The sequence below is a fragment of the Dama dama genome, chromosome 17 (genome assembly GCF_033118175.1).
Source record: "Dama dama isolate Ldn47 chromosome 17, ASM3311817v1, whole genome shotgun sequence".
NCBI lineage: Eukaryota > Metazoa > Chordata > Mammalia > Artiodactyla > Cervidae > Dama > Dama dama.
The window spans coordinates 10,917,257-10,933,341 of NC_083697.1; the positions used below are offsets into that span (position 1 = coordinate 10,917,257).

Genomic DNA, 16,085 nt, shown 5'->3' on the forward strand with positions numbered 1-16,085 from the left:
TCTACTTTTGGAGACTTAATTAAATTAAGAAAAGAACTTTATACATTTTTGCTACCATTGTAGGATATTTCATTAACTTTTGTGCTATGCTAATAGTATTTTGTCTTAAACATTTTTAAAACTTTATGTATGTTATGTTATGCCTCAAAACTGAATAAAATACTGAATTTTTTCATTGCTATATGTTACCATATTTTATATGAAAACAGTAAAGATACGAAGTTTCCATGATAGACAACACTTTGTCTTACATATAGTATTGTTTAGGATTCCAAGTGCAAATATTTTTTATTACAGTTATGGAGCAGAATATTAAGTAATAGCTTGGGATGTAAAGATGTTGAAGGTAAAAGTGTCAAATTCAGCTAGTTTAGGATTCTTAGAGTCTTGAGTGAAGATAAAATTCATGTGAGTCCATACATCTTATATTTTAGTCCTTTTGCAATTCTAGAACTCTCAACATAGGCTGTTTTTCCATTATGTTTGTGTAAAATTAGCATTTTTTTCAGTGTTTATGAATTAATTTATTCAATCAATATTTATTGCATGTTAATAGGTGTTTAATAATGTTCAAGGGAAAATAATCAGTGTAAAAAGCAGACAAAAATCCCCAGTCTCCTGGAGCTTATATTGTAGATTAATCACAGTCTAACATGAAAATAATATATAACAAACATTTATGTCACACAGAAGCAAAAGTTTCCTGCTGGTGGTCTGTTACCTTTGAGTCTCTTCTTGGGTCATCTCCCCAGGGGCTCCGATCTCAGCATCGTGTGTAAAATTAGTATGTTATTGATACTTCACATTTTTCCTCTCTTTATACTTTCTGGGTGAGCTTCAAGAGAAGGATGTGATGCCAAGGCGTGGTAGATGCTATTGCTACTATGGATGGCCCCCTGCCCAGATCCCTTTTAACGGACCAGCGCATATGTCTCTGAGAGCCTGAGTCTTTGCTCCTTAATAGTTCCCAACTATCCTGTTCCCCAGGGAATTGCCATCAGCTGAAAGAAAGCAGCCTCGTCCTGGTCTGGTAGTAAACAACCAATTTCCGTGAAAGCATGAAGCGCTGTTTTCTTGTGTCAAGGTAGGGCCAACTCTTTTGGTCCGAGTCATGCTTCAGAACTCTGGAAAGGATGTAGGCTTCGGCTAGATTCCAGCTGGGCTTCCCTGGTGGCCCAGATGGTCAAGAATCCACCTGCAATGCGGGAGACCTGGGTTTGATCCCTGGGTTGGGAAGATCCTCTGAAGGAGAGCATGGCACCCCACTCCAGTTTTCTTGCCTGGAGAATCACACGGACGGAGGAGCCTGGCGGACTACAGTCCATGGGGTCGCAAAGAACGCAGCAGAGACTCTAGCTGAGACCAGGTCTGTTTAGCTTCTTCCCTGTCACCACTTTCAATGGCTGCATAATGGCCCACAAAGTGGATGCACTATTTCCCTTTTTCGTGAATAGTTAGGTCTCTGTTTTAAATAATGTCTTGAGTATGCCTTCTAACCTATTTTTTGTGGTTTTCACAGACTAAATATCCAAAATTGGGATTATGAGTTAAAACTATAGCCACATAATTTGTAGATTTGGATACATATTACTAAGTTGCTTTTGAAAATGGTTTTATTAGTAGTTTAAAGCATCATGGTTGAGCTCATGTTCTCGCTACAGCATATATAGTGGTATCATTTAAATGTTTTTCTCATTCGAAAGGCAAAAAACTGTATCTCACTTTAGTATTATTGATTACAAGTGAAGGTAACACGCACGGTTGTGTAGCAGCCATCTTCTTTGTGAATTATTGGTTCATGTTTTTCTTATTGGAATAATTGTATTTCTTTTTAAAAATATTTGTAAGAATTGTTTATAAGGATACTAACTGCACACATTTATCCCATTTATTTTTATATTTTCAAATTTTGTGACATATGAAATGTCTAATCTTTATTTTTCATATCTGTTTTCTCCTTTGTGGCTTCTCCTATTCCTTTTGTTGTTGTTGATATAAACTTTTTTCTTTGACATCCAGTGGTCGCCCTCCAGCTGCCAAAGTCCCTGCTTCCCTCTCAACCCCTTCTGACACATGTCCTCTGAGAAACAGCCACTGAACTCCCACAGACCAACCCCCCGCCCCGCTCCTCTCCTCATCTCCAAATTCATCTGTTGAAGTCCTAACCCCTAGTACTTCAGAATGTGACTGTTTTTGGAGAAAGGACCTTTAAAGAGATAATTAAGTTAAAATTAGGTCACTAGGGTAATCCTTTATCCTTCACGACTGGTGTCCTTACTAGAGGAGATTAGAACACAGAGGGAAGATCGAGTGATGACACAGAGAAGGTGCAGTGTATGCACCAAGAAGAAAAGTGCCTTCGAGGACTGGTTTGGCTCCCTGCTGACATCTTGAGTTTGTACTCCTAGCCTGTGAGGTCATACAGCACAATAAGTTTCTGTTCTGTAAGCCACTCAGTTTGTGGTACTTTATTATGGTGGTCCTATTTAAGTAATGTACCTTCCAACCCCCTACATTCCATAAAATTCTATAAATTTTCTATTTCATCTTCTTCATGGCTTTATTTTTCTATTTACTTCTACAATGTATATGTATTTTTATTGAGTCTAAATTGATATTTTCTCCAAATTGCCACACAGCTAAACCATCTTCAAGCATCGTCATATATTTCCAAACAGAGTTATTTTAGCCTCAGAAAAAAATTGTCCTCAATACCTCGGGACTGAGGTAGAACCGTCTCCGATCTCTCTGTAGGAAATCATTTTTTTTTTTTTAAGAATCTCTTCTCAAGGCATTAATTGTTTCACAAACATTTCTGAACTCTCCCTTAGTAGACCACAGAAATCATTTGTGAACCCTCTCCTCATAGACCATAGAGACCACTTATTCATTTGCAGTATTTCTGCAGGCAGAGTATGATAGGCACAAAGGACGGACTGATGAAAGTCAGTCAAGGAATGTCAGTGCCCAGACCTGGGTCACCACTACAGGCCAGCAGTAGTGTGAGGATCCCTTAGGCCTTTTTGGAGATCTGTGATTTTGAAGGTATTTTCATAATACTAAGATCCTATTTGCCCTTTTCACTGTGTTTACATTTGTACTGATGGTACAAAAGCAAGGGTTAATACTGGTGGTGCTTAAGCCTGGATCAAGGCAAGGGCTTTAAACTGCTGTTGTAGTCATTTTGTCCTTCTTTCCTTTGTTACCGACAGGAAACAAATGCTTCACATATTAATAAAAATGTCCTTTATGAAGCAGAGGAAATAGTTAATTTTAAGTCTCTATGCTGGATTATCTTTTTTAATATTCTGTGGGGTGACTTCTGAAGTATGCACAAAGAATTTCTAGTGAATACAGAAGTACATTAGTTGTTTCAAGGAAAAGCACTTGGAAGATTATTTGAGTTGCTGGCTGAATTCACTGATTGTTTTCATGGTACTTTTTTTTTTTAAAGCATGACTGACAGGCAAATTATGGTTATTTAGACTTGGCTACTTGGCATACACTTCCTTGTTAATTCAAGAAGGGAAACTATCATTTAAAGGAAAATAATTGACATTTGTTGCCAATGCTTAAAATTCAAACTTTTAAGCACAAATTAGAATTTGTGTCCATCATCTGAGGCTGAAAACTTTCCAACACTTCAAAATTTTTCTGATGGAATCTTTGATGACATATACAACATCCTCAAAAGTCTGTTTGTTAAATGAAGCCACATTCCACACTGCAACTAACTTTTCAAAAACTACCACTTGTTGAGTTTGGGCCTCATTTTCTTCATATACTTACAGTAACAAGAACAAAAACTACATATACCAATAGATGGTATGCAGAAGTAGATCTGGGACTCCCTTGCTTACTCTTCAGGTGGGCAGTCAATAGATTTGCAAACAAAGCCAGTCTTTTTACTTTTATTTTAGAAAAGAATGATTTTTCATTAAAATATATACATGAGTTCATTATTTTTTCAATATTATTTTTAGAAATTTAGTTCTACTTGGTATCAACAGATAATTCATATAAACAAACGTCTTTGGAGTCCTCAACAGTTTATAAGAGCTTTGTAAAGGGGTCCTAGGGCCAAAAGTTCGAGAACTGCTGCTTGTAAACTAACTCCTACGGCGGTGAAAGATATTTCTGTGAGGGATCCTTTCCAGGGGCGGTGAAAGAGGTCAGAATCTACCCTTGCTTCAAGTCAGGGCTCCACTTACAAAGACTTAGACGGGGCTCAGGGCAGTAGCGGCGTCGTAGCTCGTCAGCGTCTCGGTCTCCCTGGAAACCACTCTTCTGAGGTCTCCTGAGCCCCGCCCTCCTTTCCTCTCCGCCTCTCATTGGAGCGGGTTCAGTCAGTGGGCGGTCTGTCGGGAGGTGGGCGGGGCTTAATCCCTCCGGAGCCCACTCGCAGGAACGTCCTGACGTCACGCAGGACGCCGCTGCCCCGACGCTCCGCCTTTGCATCCCCCACTGAACCCGCAGTAGCTGGCGTTACCCCTCAACGGAGTCGCCAGCATTTTCCCCTGAAGTCTGGGATACCGCGCTCTTTGACCCACCTTGCCTGGCCCGGCGCTGTCCGCCGCGTCCGTGCCGCCGTCATGGATCTGAATCTAAACCGAGCGGATTATTTGCAGGTAAACCTGAGGGGTTGGGGCCGACGCTGCGCGAGGTGAGCCCCGCTCTAAGAGAGGATTCGATCCTTCCACTGCCGTTTGTTGCGGTCTGTGGGAGCCGAGCGGCGAAGGAGCGGGTGTGAGTGGAGCCCTCCAGACGCCGTCCGCACAGGCTTGTCCGCGGGGCCGGTCCACCGGCGCTTGGGAAGAAGGAGAACCGCCGCCCCGCCCCGTGTGCCGGCGTCCTGCAGATGCTCCGAGTGTCCTGACGCGATCCCGGATTCCTCACCAAGGCCCTTCTCCGCCCTTCTGGCTGCAGCTACCTGTGGGGTTCAAACTCCTGACTCTCCTTCTCTACCCAGTCTCTTGTCCCCAGGGCCAGACACGTATTTCTTACTGTGAGCTGGACCTGGCGACCCGGATCGTAATAAAAGCAATGGTAGCCGTTTTCGAGGGTCTAGTTTATTCTCAGAGCTTACCTTTTGTACATATATTTTATTGTTGTTCGTCGCTCAGTCGTGTCAGACGTTTTGGGACCCCGTGGACTGCATGCAACACGCCAGGCTTCCCTGTCCTTCACTATCTCCTGGAGCTTGCTCAAACCCATATCTGTTGAGTAGGTGATGCCATCCAACCATCTCATCCTCAGTCATCCCCTTCTCCTGCCCTCAGTTTTTCCCAGCATCAGGGTCTTTTCCAGTGAGTAAGCTCTTAGCATCAGGTGGCCAAAGTATTGGAACTTCAGATATATTTTCCTTCACAAAAATTCTCAAAGTCGGTACGTGACGATCAAAGGGATTCAGAGAAGGTAATTTGCATAATAGCCAAACTGATGCGGTTCCTCTGTGAAACAAAGTCTCTGTTACACCACCCTGCCTCTCAGTATTTCAGCCCTAGACTTTCCCTCTTCTCCATCCCCTTTCCCAGTAATCCTCTTTTGGCTAATGGTACAAATGTTTGTCCTGCCACTTGAGACTTATGCCGGATACTTCCCACCTTAATATCTTCCATATATATCTGGTCACCACATTTTGCTGTTTCTATCTCGAAAGTATCTGCTGAATCTGTCACGTTTTCTTCCTCCATCTCTGTTATCCCCAGTTCAGTCCTCATCTCTTGGATAATGGAAATAGCCTCCATCGTCACCTCCCTCCAACCCATCCTTCACAACACTGGCTAGACTGATGTTTCAAAAATACAAATCTAAGTAGACTAGTTTAAACTTTAACACTATTCCATAGAATACAGAATAACAGGATAGATCTGTATGTACAATATGTAAATTCTTTCATGGTCTATTGTCTCAATTTCTCTCTCTTTGGTCCCATTCTCCTCCCCTAACCATGCCCAACTAGTGACATTTCTCTGCTGAGCAAACCATGCTGTTTTCATCTTCTGTACCTTTTGTAAAATGATCTTCATCATCAGTTAGATTGGATGTCATTGTCATCAGCATGTTGGTGTCTTAGCAAAAATCTCTGTTCCATTTTCAATAATCTATTTCTAAAGATTTTTCATTACAAACTCTTCTTTAATAGCTGTATGAAGTTGTAAAAAAAGGCTTCTAGATATAATTTTTGTGTGTGAAGTACCTTACCAGTAATGTCACATAATTATGTTTGACTTGACAACTTTATAGTGTGAATTTTACTGCTTTTGATTGTTTCCTATATTCTGACTTTTGTGGCATATTTCATTAGAAAATAAGTTCACTGCTGATAACAGTTATTTCATATCACTAATTGCAATTAAAAAACTAAGGCTTACTATGATTAGAATCTGCTGGTCCTTTTACTCTTTGAGGTGTAACTTTAAATTAGTGTCTCAGAAAACATTCACTAGGCAGTTGATCTGTTTCCTTAGGTGGGGGTGACCTCTCAGAAGACTATGAAGCTACTTCCTGCCTCAAAACATACAGCCACACAAAAGGTAATGTAGAGACACTGCTTCCGCCATATCTCTCTAGCTCTTACAGAGGAGAGGTTTATATGTCCTTCTTTATTGGTAAGTTTTTTTTAAATTTCAAAGCTAAAGTGGAAATGGATTTCTCTTAATTTGAACAGAGGTTTGAATACCAAGGGACACTTATATACAGTAATTTTCTTGTACATTATAAGTATCATGTACAATCAGTAAATAGTATTAGCAAACTAGTTGAAAACTATGTTCTATTTTTCTGGGAATAATTTTCCCTGAGTGTACTTGTGCATACCAGATTGTATATATGAAAAAAGAAATATAAAACACAATATGCTGTAGAGAAAATACTTTTAAAAAACTTTGTCATATTTTTAAGAGTAACTTTTTTAAACTTTATATTTAACTAACAATATTGATTATTTTTATAGAAATATTAATCCTGTAATTTCTATAAGACAATATAATTTCTTAGTAGACTAATGGGATTCTTTAATAGCTGCAAAATAAATGCAGTATTACCATATAATACATTTTATCAAGGTAAATCAACAGATTTTTGATTATCATGTCTTGTATTCAGTCTACTAAAGCAACACTTTTCAAACTTTTTGGTCTTAGGACTCATTTATAGTATTTTTAAGGTCACTTTATTAAGATCACTTTATCAGTTTATTTTTTATTGAAATATAGTTGGTGTACAATATTATGTAAGTCACAGGTGTGCAATAAAGTGATTCATAATTTTTAAACATTATATTCCATCTATAGTTATTATAAAATATTGGCTCTGTTTTCTGTGTTACACTGTATATCCTTGTGCCTAATTTTACACATACTGGTTTGTGTCTCTCAATCCCGACTCCTATGTTGCCCTTCCTCCTTTCCTGTCCCCACTGGTAACCCCTGGTAGTTTGTTTTCTATATTTGTGACTCTGCTACTTTTTGTTATATTCACTAGTTTGCTGAGTTTTCCAAATTCCACATACAAATGATATATGGTTTGTTTTTCTCTGTCTGACTTATTTCACTTAGCATAATGCCCTTTAAGTCCATCCATGTTGTTGCAAATGGGAAAATTTCATTCTTTTTTATGACTGAGTAGTATTCTTTATCCATTCATCTGTTAATGGGCACTTATGTTCTTTCTATATCTTGGCAATGATAAACAGTGCCATGAACATTGGGGTGCATATATCTTTTTGAATTCATGTTTTTGGTTTTTTCAGATATATGCCTAGGAGTGGCATTTCTGGGTCATATAGTAGTTCTGTTTTTAGTTTTTTGAGAAAATTCAATATTGTTTTCTACAGTGACTGCACCAATTAATATTCCCACCAACAGAGTACAAGAGTTCCTTTTCTCCACATCTTTGTCAGCATTTGTTATTTATGTTATTTTTCATGATAGCCATTCTGACAGGTGTGAGGTGATATCTCATTGTGGTTTTGATTTGTATTTCTCTGATGATTAGTGATGTTAAGCATCTTTTCATGTCCCTGTTGGCTATTTTCATTTCCTCTTTGGAAAAATGTTTATTCAGGTCTTCTGCCCATTTTTTAATCAGGTTGTCTTTCTAATATTTAGTTGTATGAGCTGTTTATATATTTTGGATATTAACCCCTTATTACTCATATTATTTGCAAATACTTTCTCCCTTTCGATAGATGATTTTCTTTTCTTTTTTTCTATGGTTCCCTTTGCTGTGCAAAAGCTTTTATTTAGGTAAATCAACTATATTCAATAAAAATTAAAAAAACTAAAAAAGCTTTCAAAAATATCAAGTAGGTCTGTCACAAACTTATTTTGATAATGTTTTAAAAATTAGTCTTACAACATTCTTATGCCCTGGTGATGGGGAAAAAGTCACCTCCTTGCCAAATCCATCTGTATTCTCTCGTTCTCTTTACCTTGTAGGAAACCAGCTACTTCTGTAACTCCCATGGGCTTCTCTTTGGCCCTTTCTTCTAATTCTTTAGTGAATATTTTTTTGTAGGGCTGTCTTTACTAGGTTTTCTGATCTCTATTTTTTAAAATTATAATTTATATATTGTGGATCTTGTTTTCCCCATATAAGTTAATAAGGCATAATAACAGTAATTTTAAGATTCTCTTTAATCTGTTACAGGTGGTTGTTGGGGATCATGATGGAGTAGTTATGTGCTTTGGCATGAAGAAGGGAGAAGCAGTGGTATGTGTATGTTTTGAATACTCCCAGGTTGAGCTTTTTCTAAAGCACAATGAAAAATGGGTTAAAGGAAGTAGTGATATGAAGTATGAGACTTCAGGCAGCATAAGAGTCATTTGCTAGCTGTTTGTAGAACATCTTTGACACTCTAAGGTGATATATTAGTTTTTTTCTGCTGTGTAACAAATTACCTCAAATTTAGGGGCTAACAATGAAACACATTTATTATCTCTCAGAGACAGGAATCCAGTCTCGAGGCTTCATGTGGCTGCAACATACATGTTAGCCAGGCTCAATTTCTTTCTGCAGCTCAGGGTCCTATTCCATGCCCACATGGTTGTTTAAAGAATTCAGTTGTTTATTTCTATTGAACTGAGATCCCCACTTTATTGCTGTCTCCAGGCCCAGGCCTGCTTTCATCATGTGAGGCCCCCACACTTCCTGGCCATATGGTCTTCTCACAGGCCCTCTCACAACATGGCAACCTGCTTCTTCAGGCCAATGGGAAAGTCTGTCCAGTCTGCTAAGATAGAGTCTTACATAACAGAGCGCAACCTGGACGTGACCATCGCATCATCTTTACCACTTAATACAGCCTCGTCAAGGAGTGATTATTACATTATCATGTATACAGACTGTAGTTTTAAAGTGATAGGTCTGAGATGTGAACGCTTACCTTCATTATACCTTATATGGAATTTGCAAAAAGATGAAGCTGGTAAAAACTATCAGAAATTCAGTGTTTCCATTATCCATATATTCTTCCAGATACTTTATTCTCTGTGTATAAAGGCATTGAGGGTGAAGGAAGAAACCGATGCCAATAATAAAATAGAAATTAATAATGCAAGTACTTCCAATTAGAGAGAGATGAAGTTATACACTCGGGTTTTCAGTAAATTCTGTATTCCTTTGTTTATACTACTAAAATTTGTAAAATTGTAAGGGAACCATGAGAAATTAGTTTTAAAAAGATGATTAAAATACTGGAGGAGGTAGCCGTTTCCTTCTCGAGGGGATCTTCCCAACCCAGGAATCAAACCCAGGTCTCCTTCGTTGCAGACAGATTCTTAGCCAGCTGAGTCACCAGGGAAGCCCATAAAAAGATGATTAAAGTGTAAAAACATGTCCATTGGAACCAGATGGGGAGTCTCAGTAAAATGCAGATTCTCATTCAGCAGATCTGCAGTTGAGCCTGAGGGTCTGAATTTCTAATAAGTAAAGTTATGCTGTGCTGCTTCTTAGTGAGCCCTACTTTGAGTTGCAAGAATTTAGATTTTAATGATGTTATTGAAATATGTGTGGGAATAAACATTATAATGTGTGAAGACATTTAGCAAAAAAATCCACAAGATGATTGAAGTAAGCACATTTGTATCTACAAGTTTTCCTATATAGTAAAACTATAAACTTTTGTAAGTTTAAAATCACCACATTTTTTATGGTAAAGGAAAATATTTGCAATAAGTTTGTGTACTTAATTTTTCCCTTAACAATTTTTGCAGACAGTGTTCAAGACTTTACCTGGGCAGAAGATTGCAAGATTGGAACTAGGAGGGGTTCTTAATACACCCCAGGAGAAAATTTTTATTGCTGCAGGATCCGAAATTAGAGGCTTCACAAAGAGAGGAAAACAGTTCCTCTCTTTTGAAACAAACCTCACTGAAAGCATTAAAGCTATGTATGTTTATTCTCTCTTTATTTTTACATGTCCATTTATAATATTTTGGATAGGTGACAAACATCTGATTAAGTATCATATCTTAATAGGTTATCTAGGAAATAACTAAAAATACTTTATGAGTCAGAAACTGAATTTGACCTGGAATCAATATATAATCAATTGGTTATTGAAATCTTTTCAAGACATTTATGGTATTTATATTCAGTTATGATTCATAACCAAAGTATAAAAGAAGTGAAAAAACTCTCCAGATATTTACATTCAAATAAATATCCTCTTTATGATCACAGGTGATGATAGCTATCTAATGAAAATAATATTACTAGGATATAATTTTTGTCAAATATTTTACCTCCCCCAATGAAAACTTGATTCACTCTGAGAATTAGAATACAGTTATGATTATATAAATTTTATTAAATATAATTTTAAATGAACTTATTTCTTTTTTCAAGTTAAAATTCTAATGAAATCATTTTTTTCCACTGTTTATTATTTAGTTTCAGGTCGATTCAGTTTAGATAGCCTCATTCTATTTAGTGTGGTAGTAAGAAAGATATGGAGTAGGAAATGGCAACTCACTCACTCATTCCAGTATTCTTGCCTGGAAAGTTCCATGGACAGAGTAGCCTAGTGGGCTACAGCCCATGGGATTGCAAAGAGTCAGACACAACTGAATGACTGAGCATGCAAGAAAGGTAACTGTCGAGTTAAAGCTACCTGAGTTGCAATCCAATCTACTGTCTACTGTGCGTTTAGGCAAGTTACTTCACATTTTATTAATATTATTCCTCTTAAAAAGGGATAATTGTATAAACTAGGAATCATTGTTCCTAGTTTATAGAGTTATGAGGATTGAGCTAATATAATATTTAAGTCACTTAGGACAGTGCTTGGCATATAGCACACATTAAAAAGAAACCTACTTTTTGATATATTAATTGTCTTCAGGTATAGACAGGTGAATTACCGTTATCACCGTCTTTGTATTACCCTCTTTGTTTACAGTTTTTCTGAACATAATATTTGAGAAGTTCGAGGCCTTAAGAACCTCATTTTCAGCTTTCAAAATCATGGCTATACCAAAAGGCTAGAAATTAAGTATGGGAAATGAAAACAAACTGTGTTCTCTGAGTCTGTGATAAAATGATAGTAAACTGTAAATAAATAAACTTTTGTTTTCATCTCTGAGAATAATTCAGGAGTCTCTTATGCTTATTTTTTAAAATGTGGATGTCTTAAATTACTTTTCATACTCTCAGGCACATATCTGGCTCAGACCTTTTTCTCTGTGCAAGTTACATCTATAACCATTATTGTGACTGCAAAGACCAACATTATTACCTTTCTGGGGACAAAATCAATGATGTCATCTGCCTTCCAGTGGAAAGACTCCTTCGTGAAGTACCGGTGTTGGCCTGCCAGGACAGAGTACTCCGAGTTCTACAGGTTACTGTTGTTTGCATTTTTATAGTTTTTCATAATTTAGGCATGTAAATATTGATGAACAATGTATAATTGAGATAAATTACTTTAGTGACCACTACCACTTTAAATATCTTAAAATTATATCTGAAAATTTTTTTAATGTTTTACTTGACTAACTTTTTTTTTTTACTTGAAGCAAGTGTGTTGAAATCTTTAGCAAGTTTTTAGAGAGGCATATATGGAAAAAAGGACACTTTTGTCCCCTTCACCCCATACATGATATCTGAGTTAATTCAATTAGAATGTAGTACCTTTGCTACATTTACTTCCCCGCTTTTATTTTTCTTTTCATCTATCACCCTCAGTTCAGGTCAGTCTCTCAGTCGTGTATGATTCTTTGTGACCCCATGGACTACAGCACGCCAGGCTTCCCTGTCCATCACCAACTCCCGGAGCTTGCTCAAACTCATGTCCATCAAATCTGATGCCATCCAACCATCTCATCCTCTGGTGTCCCCTTCTCCTCCTGCCTTCAATCTTGCCCAGTGTCAAGGTTTTTTCTAATGAGTCATTTCTTTACATCAGGTGGTCAAAGTACTGGAGTTTCAGTTTTTTGCATCAGTCCTTCCAATGAATATTCAGGACTGATCTTTAGGATGGGCTGGTTGGATCTCCTTGCAGTCCAAGGGACTCTCAAGAGTCTTCTCCAACACCACAGTTCAAAAGCATCAATTCTTTGGCACTCAGCTTTCTTTATAGTCCGACTCTCACATCCATACATGACTACTAGAAAACCATACCTTTGACTATACGGACCTTTGTCGACAAAGTAATGTCTTTGCTTTTTAATATACTGTCTAGGTTGGTCATAGCTGCAGTCACCATCTGCAGTGATTTTGGAGCCCAAAAAAATAAAGTCAGTGACTGTTTCCACTGTTTCCCCATCTATTTGCCGTGAAGTGATGGGACCGGATGCCATGATATTAGTTTTCTGAATGTTTCTATCACCCTCTCCTCTCCCCGAGAATCAAACTAAAAGAGGAAGTTTGGTTGGGGAGAAGGTGTTAGGCTTTAACAAGGGAGAGTTGAGATCAAGATTGTATCATCTGAGTTTATCCAGCATTTATGACAGTATGTTGAACAGAATAAGCACTCAGTAAATATTTGAAAAATCATTTATTATCTTTATATTCCTATTAAAAACTGTGATTGGCTAAAGCAACTATTTAAGGCCATTGTTATTAATAATACTAGTTACAACTGTCTTCTTGAAAGTGACTTTTTTTTTTTTTGACCCTGCTGTGCAGCTTGTGGGGTGTTAGTTCCCTGATCAAGGATTGAACTCAGACCCTTGGCAGTGAAAGTGCAATGTCCTAACCACTGGACCACCAAAGAATTCTGAAAGTGACTTTCAATAAAATAGACACACTCTCTCTCACACGCACACATACACACACCCAGGACCCATAAAACAAAGTTTAAATGTAAATGACAAAAATGTAATGAAAGTTTAAACATAAATGTAATGGATGAATTAATTGGATCAAAATTTAGGATGATGATAGTGCAGTTGAACAAAAAGTCTAGCTATTTATTCTGTACTACCAGATGGCCATTTCTCAGCCTCAGCCCCCCTTTTTTAAAATTAATTTTTATTGATGTTTATTTGCTTTACGACGTTGTGCTAGTTTCTGCTGTACAGAAATGAATCAGCTCTATGTTTAGACATCAGTTCTTTTTTTTTCCCCTATGGGTAATTAAAGTAATGTTCAAGGTTCTCTCTAGGAGTATGAATGATTGATCTTTCCCCTAGCCTATGCTCCCAAATATGAGTTTTTTGAGTAAGGCTTTTAATAGGAGCTGACTCACATCCATTTAGAAATTGATCTGACTGAATTCTAGGATTCTGCTTTGTTTAACCAGTGATCCATGTGCTTACTGTGGAAAGTAAAAAGTTGAAGTCTTTCCTCCGACCTGCACACTTTTTCCCTACTCCCCCTCTGCCTCTGTATGCAATCCATTACCCCACAGGTAGCCTTTTTAAAACAGTTTGTTTATATAGTTAGATACAGTTTTGTGTTTATATAGTTAGATACAGATATCTGTGAATATTTAATGTTATTTTAAATAAAGTATAAAGCATATGACTCATATATTCTATATGTATTTAAAATCTTTAAACAAAATGGTATATCAGATTTACTGTAATTTTGCAAATGTTTCTTCATTGAGAGATTTATCGTATTTTTTCTTTGTGAATTTAATACTTCTACCTCATTCTTCAACAGCTTCACAAATACTATGCACCAAATTAAAGCATTAATAAGTGACAAAATTGAAAAAAAGACAGAATTTAACTTGTTTTCTTATCTAAATAGCAGGGCATTCTGCCTTTTCCTAGAGTGGGTTTTGGAGATACACAAAGGCAAGGCCAGAATTTTCCTTAGGAAGTAACTTTGAGTCTGTTTGAATGTGCCCCAAGTTAGGGCAGAAGAAAAAGCTTGTTCCTAGAAAGTTTTGATAGGGAAATTTACCAGTGTCAAGTTTTCATGCAAAATACCTAAAGTGAAAATTATTCAAAGTGGAGAATACTTGAAATACTTATTTCCTTGCTCTTTATATATATATATATATAAAATGAGTCAACATGCAAAGTTGCTAACAAATAAAAGTTAATATTCACAATCTAGTTTTTTTCAATTGTTTTATTCTAGAGTTCTTTATATGAATATTGATGTTATCTATGAATCCTTTTATTATCAGTATTTTCAATTTGTATTCTGTTTTAGTTTTAAAATACTTGTTCTCCTTCAGGGATCTGATGTGATGTATGAAATTGAAGTTCCTGGCCCACCTACTGTTTTAGCCCTACACAATGGAAATGGCGGTAATCAGGGTTTGATTTTTGACAATCAAATAAGGGAGTGAGTTATGTTATTTAAGTTTAGATGTTTCAGGGTTTTAATCATTTAACTATATATTAAGTGAAAACGGGAAACTGTAAAAAGAACTTGAACTGAAATAGAGAAAGTTGTCTTCTAACTTGCCAGTAGCTAACTGTAATGAGTCACTGAACTTTACTTTTCAGTTTCCTCATCTTAAAATTAGTTAATGAGGAAACCATCTCTTATGGTTATAAAATTCTGTGAATGTATAACCATCTTTCTAAAATAAGTAAAAATTAATTAAAATCTGTCTTTTCATAATATTTTAAATGAGATTTTTATATGGAATCCAATATATATGAAAGTATTTTAATTTTAAAGGAAGAGTGTGAGCTGTGAGACAACCGTAATATGTTGACTTTAATTGTAACTAGGTGACTCTGGAGAAGACCTTTTGTTTGGAACGTCAGATGGAAAACTTGGGCTTATTCAGATCACTACAACCAAACCAATCCACAAGTGGGAAATTCGAAATGAGAAAAAGAGGGGAGGTATGTTTTTTATGTAACTCAGATTCTGAATTTTAGTGATTATTGAATAGAATATCCTGGGAATTCCCTGGCAGTCCAGTGGTTAGGACTTCACGCTTTCACTTCCAAGAGCATGAGTTTGATCCCGGTCGGAGAACTAAGACCCTGCCTGCTGCATGGTGCTCGGCCCCAAACAGGTAGATAACTAGATCAACCTGCATTGCATAGTTCATCCTGCTTTCTTTATTCGTAGGGTAGAGCAGGCCTAGCCATTTACAGAGCCACCACATGTTTATTTACTATTTGTGTATTTAGCAGGTCTATCAGTTCTGCTGTAATTCTTTAAAGTAAGATGTACTAATGGGGCTTCCCAGGTGGCTCAGTGGTAAAGGATCCACCTGCCAGCGCAGGAAACATGAGAGATACTGATTCAGTCTGCGGATCAGGATGATCCCCTGGAGTAGGATGTGGCGACCCACTCCAGTATTCTTGCCTGGACAGTCCCATGGACAGAGGAGCCTGGTGGGCCACAGCCCAAGGGGTTGGAAAAGAGTCAGGCATAAGTCAACTACTGAGCACACACAGGATATACTAACAGTAATTTGGGATGGGTAGGCTTTTACGGGCTAATGTTTATCTATAGGATCAATCTCTGCTCAAATCCAGTTTTCATTGTTTGCTGTAGGGAATTAATTGGAATTTGGGAGTACTTGGTGTGAGTCAAAGAAGTACAATGAGATCAGAGAATATTCCTTTTTTTCTAAGGAATTTATACCTTTCTAAGGGGAATTTTTATCTGACTTGGTAAATTTGGATGGCTGTTTATAAATACAGCATGAAATCTGA

The 16,085-nt window shown here is 37.2% G+C and overlaps 1 protein-coding gene across 2 annotated transcripts in view; it reads left to right on the forward strand.

The window, feature by feature from the left end:
• Nucleotides 1–4,445: 4,445 nt before the first annotated feature.
• BBS7 (Bardet-Biedl syndrome 7) overlaps nucleotides 4,446–16,085 on the forward strand; it is a 36,563-nt gene continuing 24,923 nt past the window's right edge. For both annotated transcript variants that reach the window (XR_009696471.1, XM_061164099.1), the window contains exons 1-7: nucleotides 4,446–4,628; nucleotides 6,471–6,536; nucleotides 8,653–8,715; nucleotides 10,218–10,393; nucleotides 11,659–11,845; nucleotides 14,639–14,711; nucleotides 15,144–15,260. Coding sequence is in view for 1 of the 2 variants with exons in the window: in XM_061164099.1 (XP_061020082.1) it covers nucleotides 4,593–4,628; nucleotides 6,471–6,536; nucleotides 8,653–8,715; nucleotides 10,218–10,393; nucleotides 11,659–11,845; nucleotides 14,639–14,711; nucleotides 15,144–15,260 (718 nt within the window). In the remaining variant the exon portion in view is untranslated. The remainder of the gene's footprint in view (nucleotides 4,629–6,470; nucleotides 6,537–8,652; nucleotides 8,716–10,217; nucleotides 10,394–11,658; nucleotides 11,846–14,638; nucleotides 14,712–15,143; nucleotides 15,261–16,085) is intronic.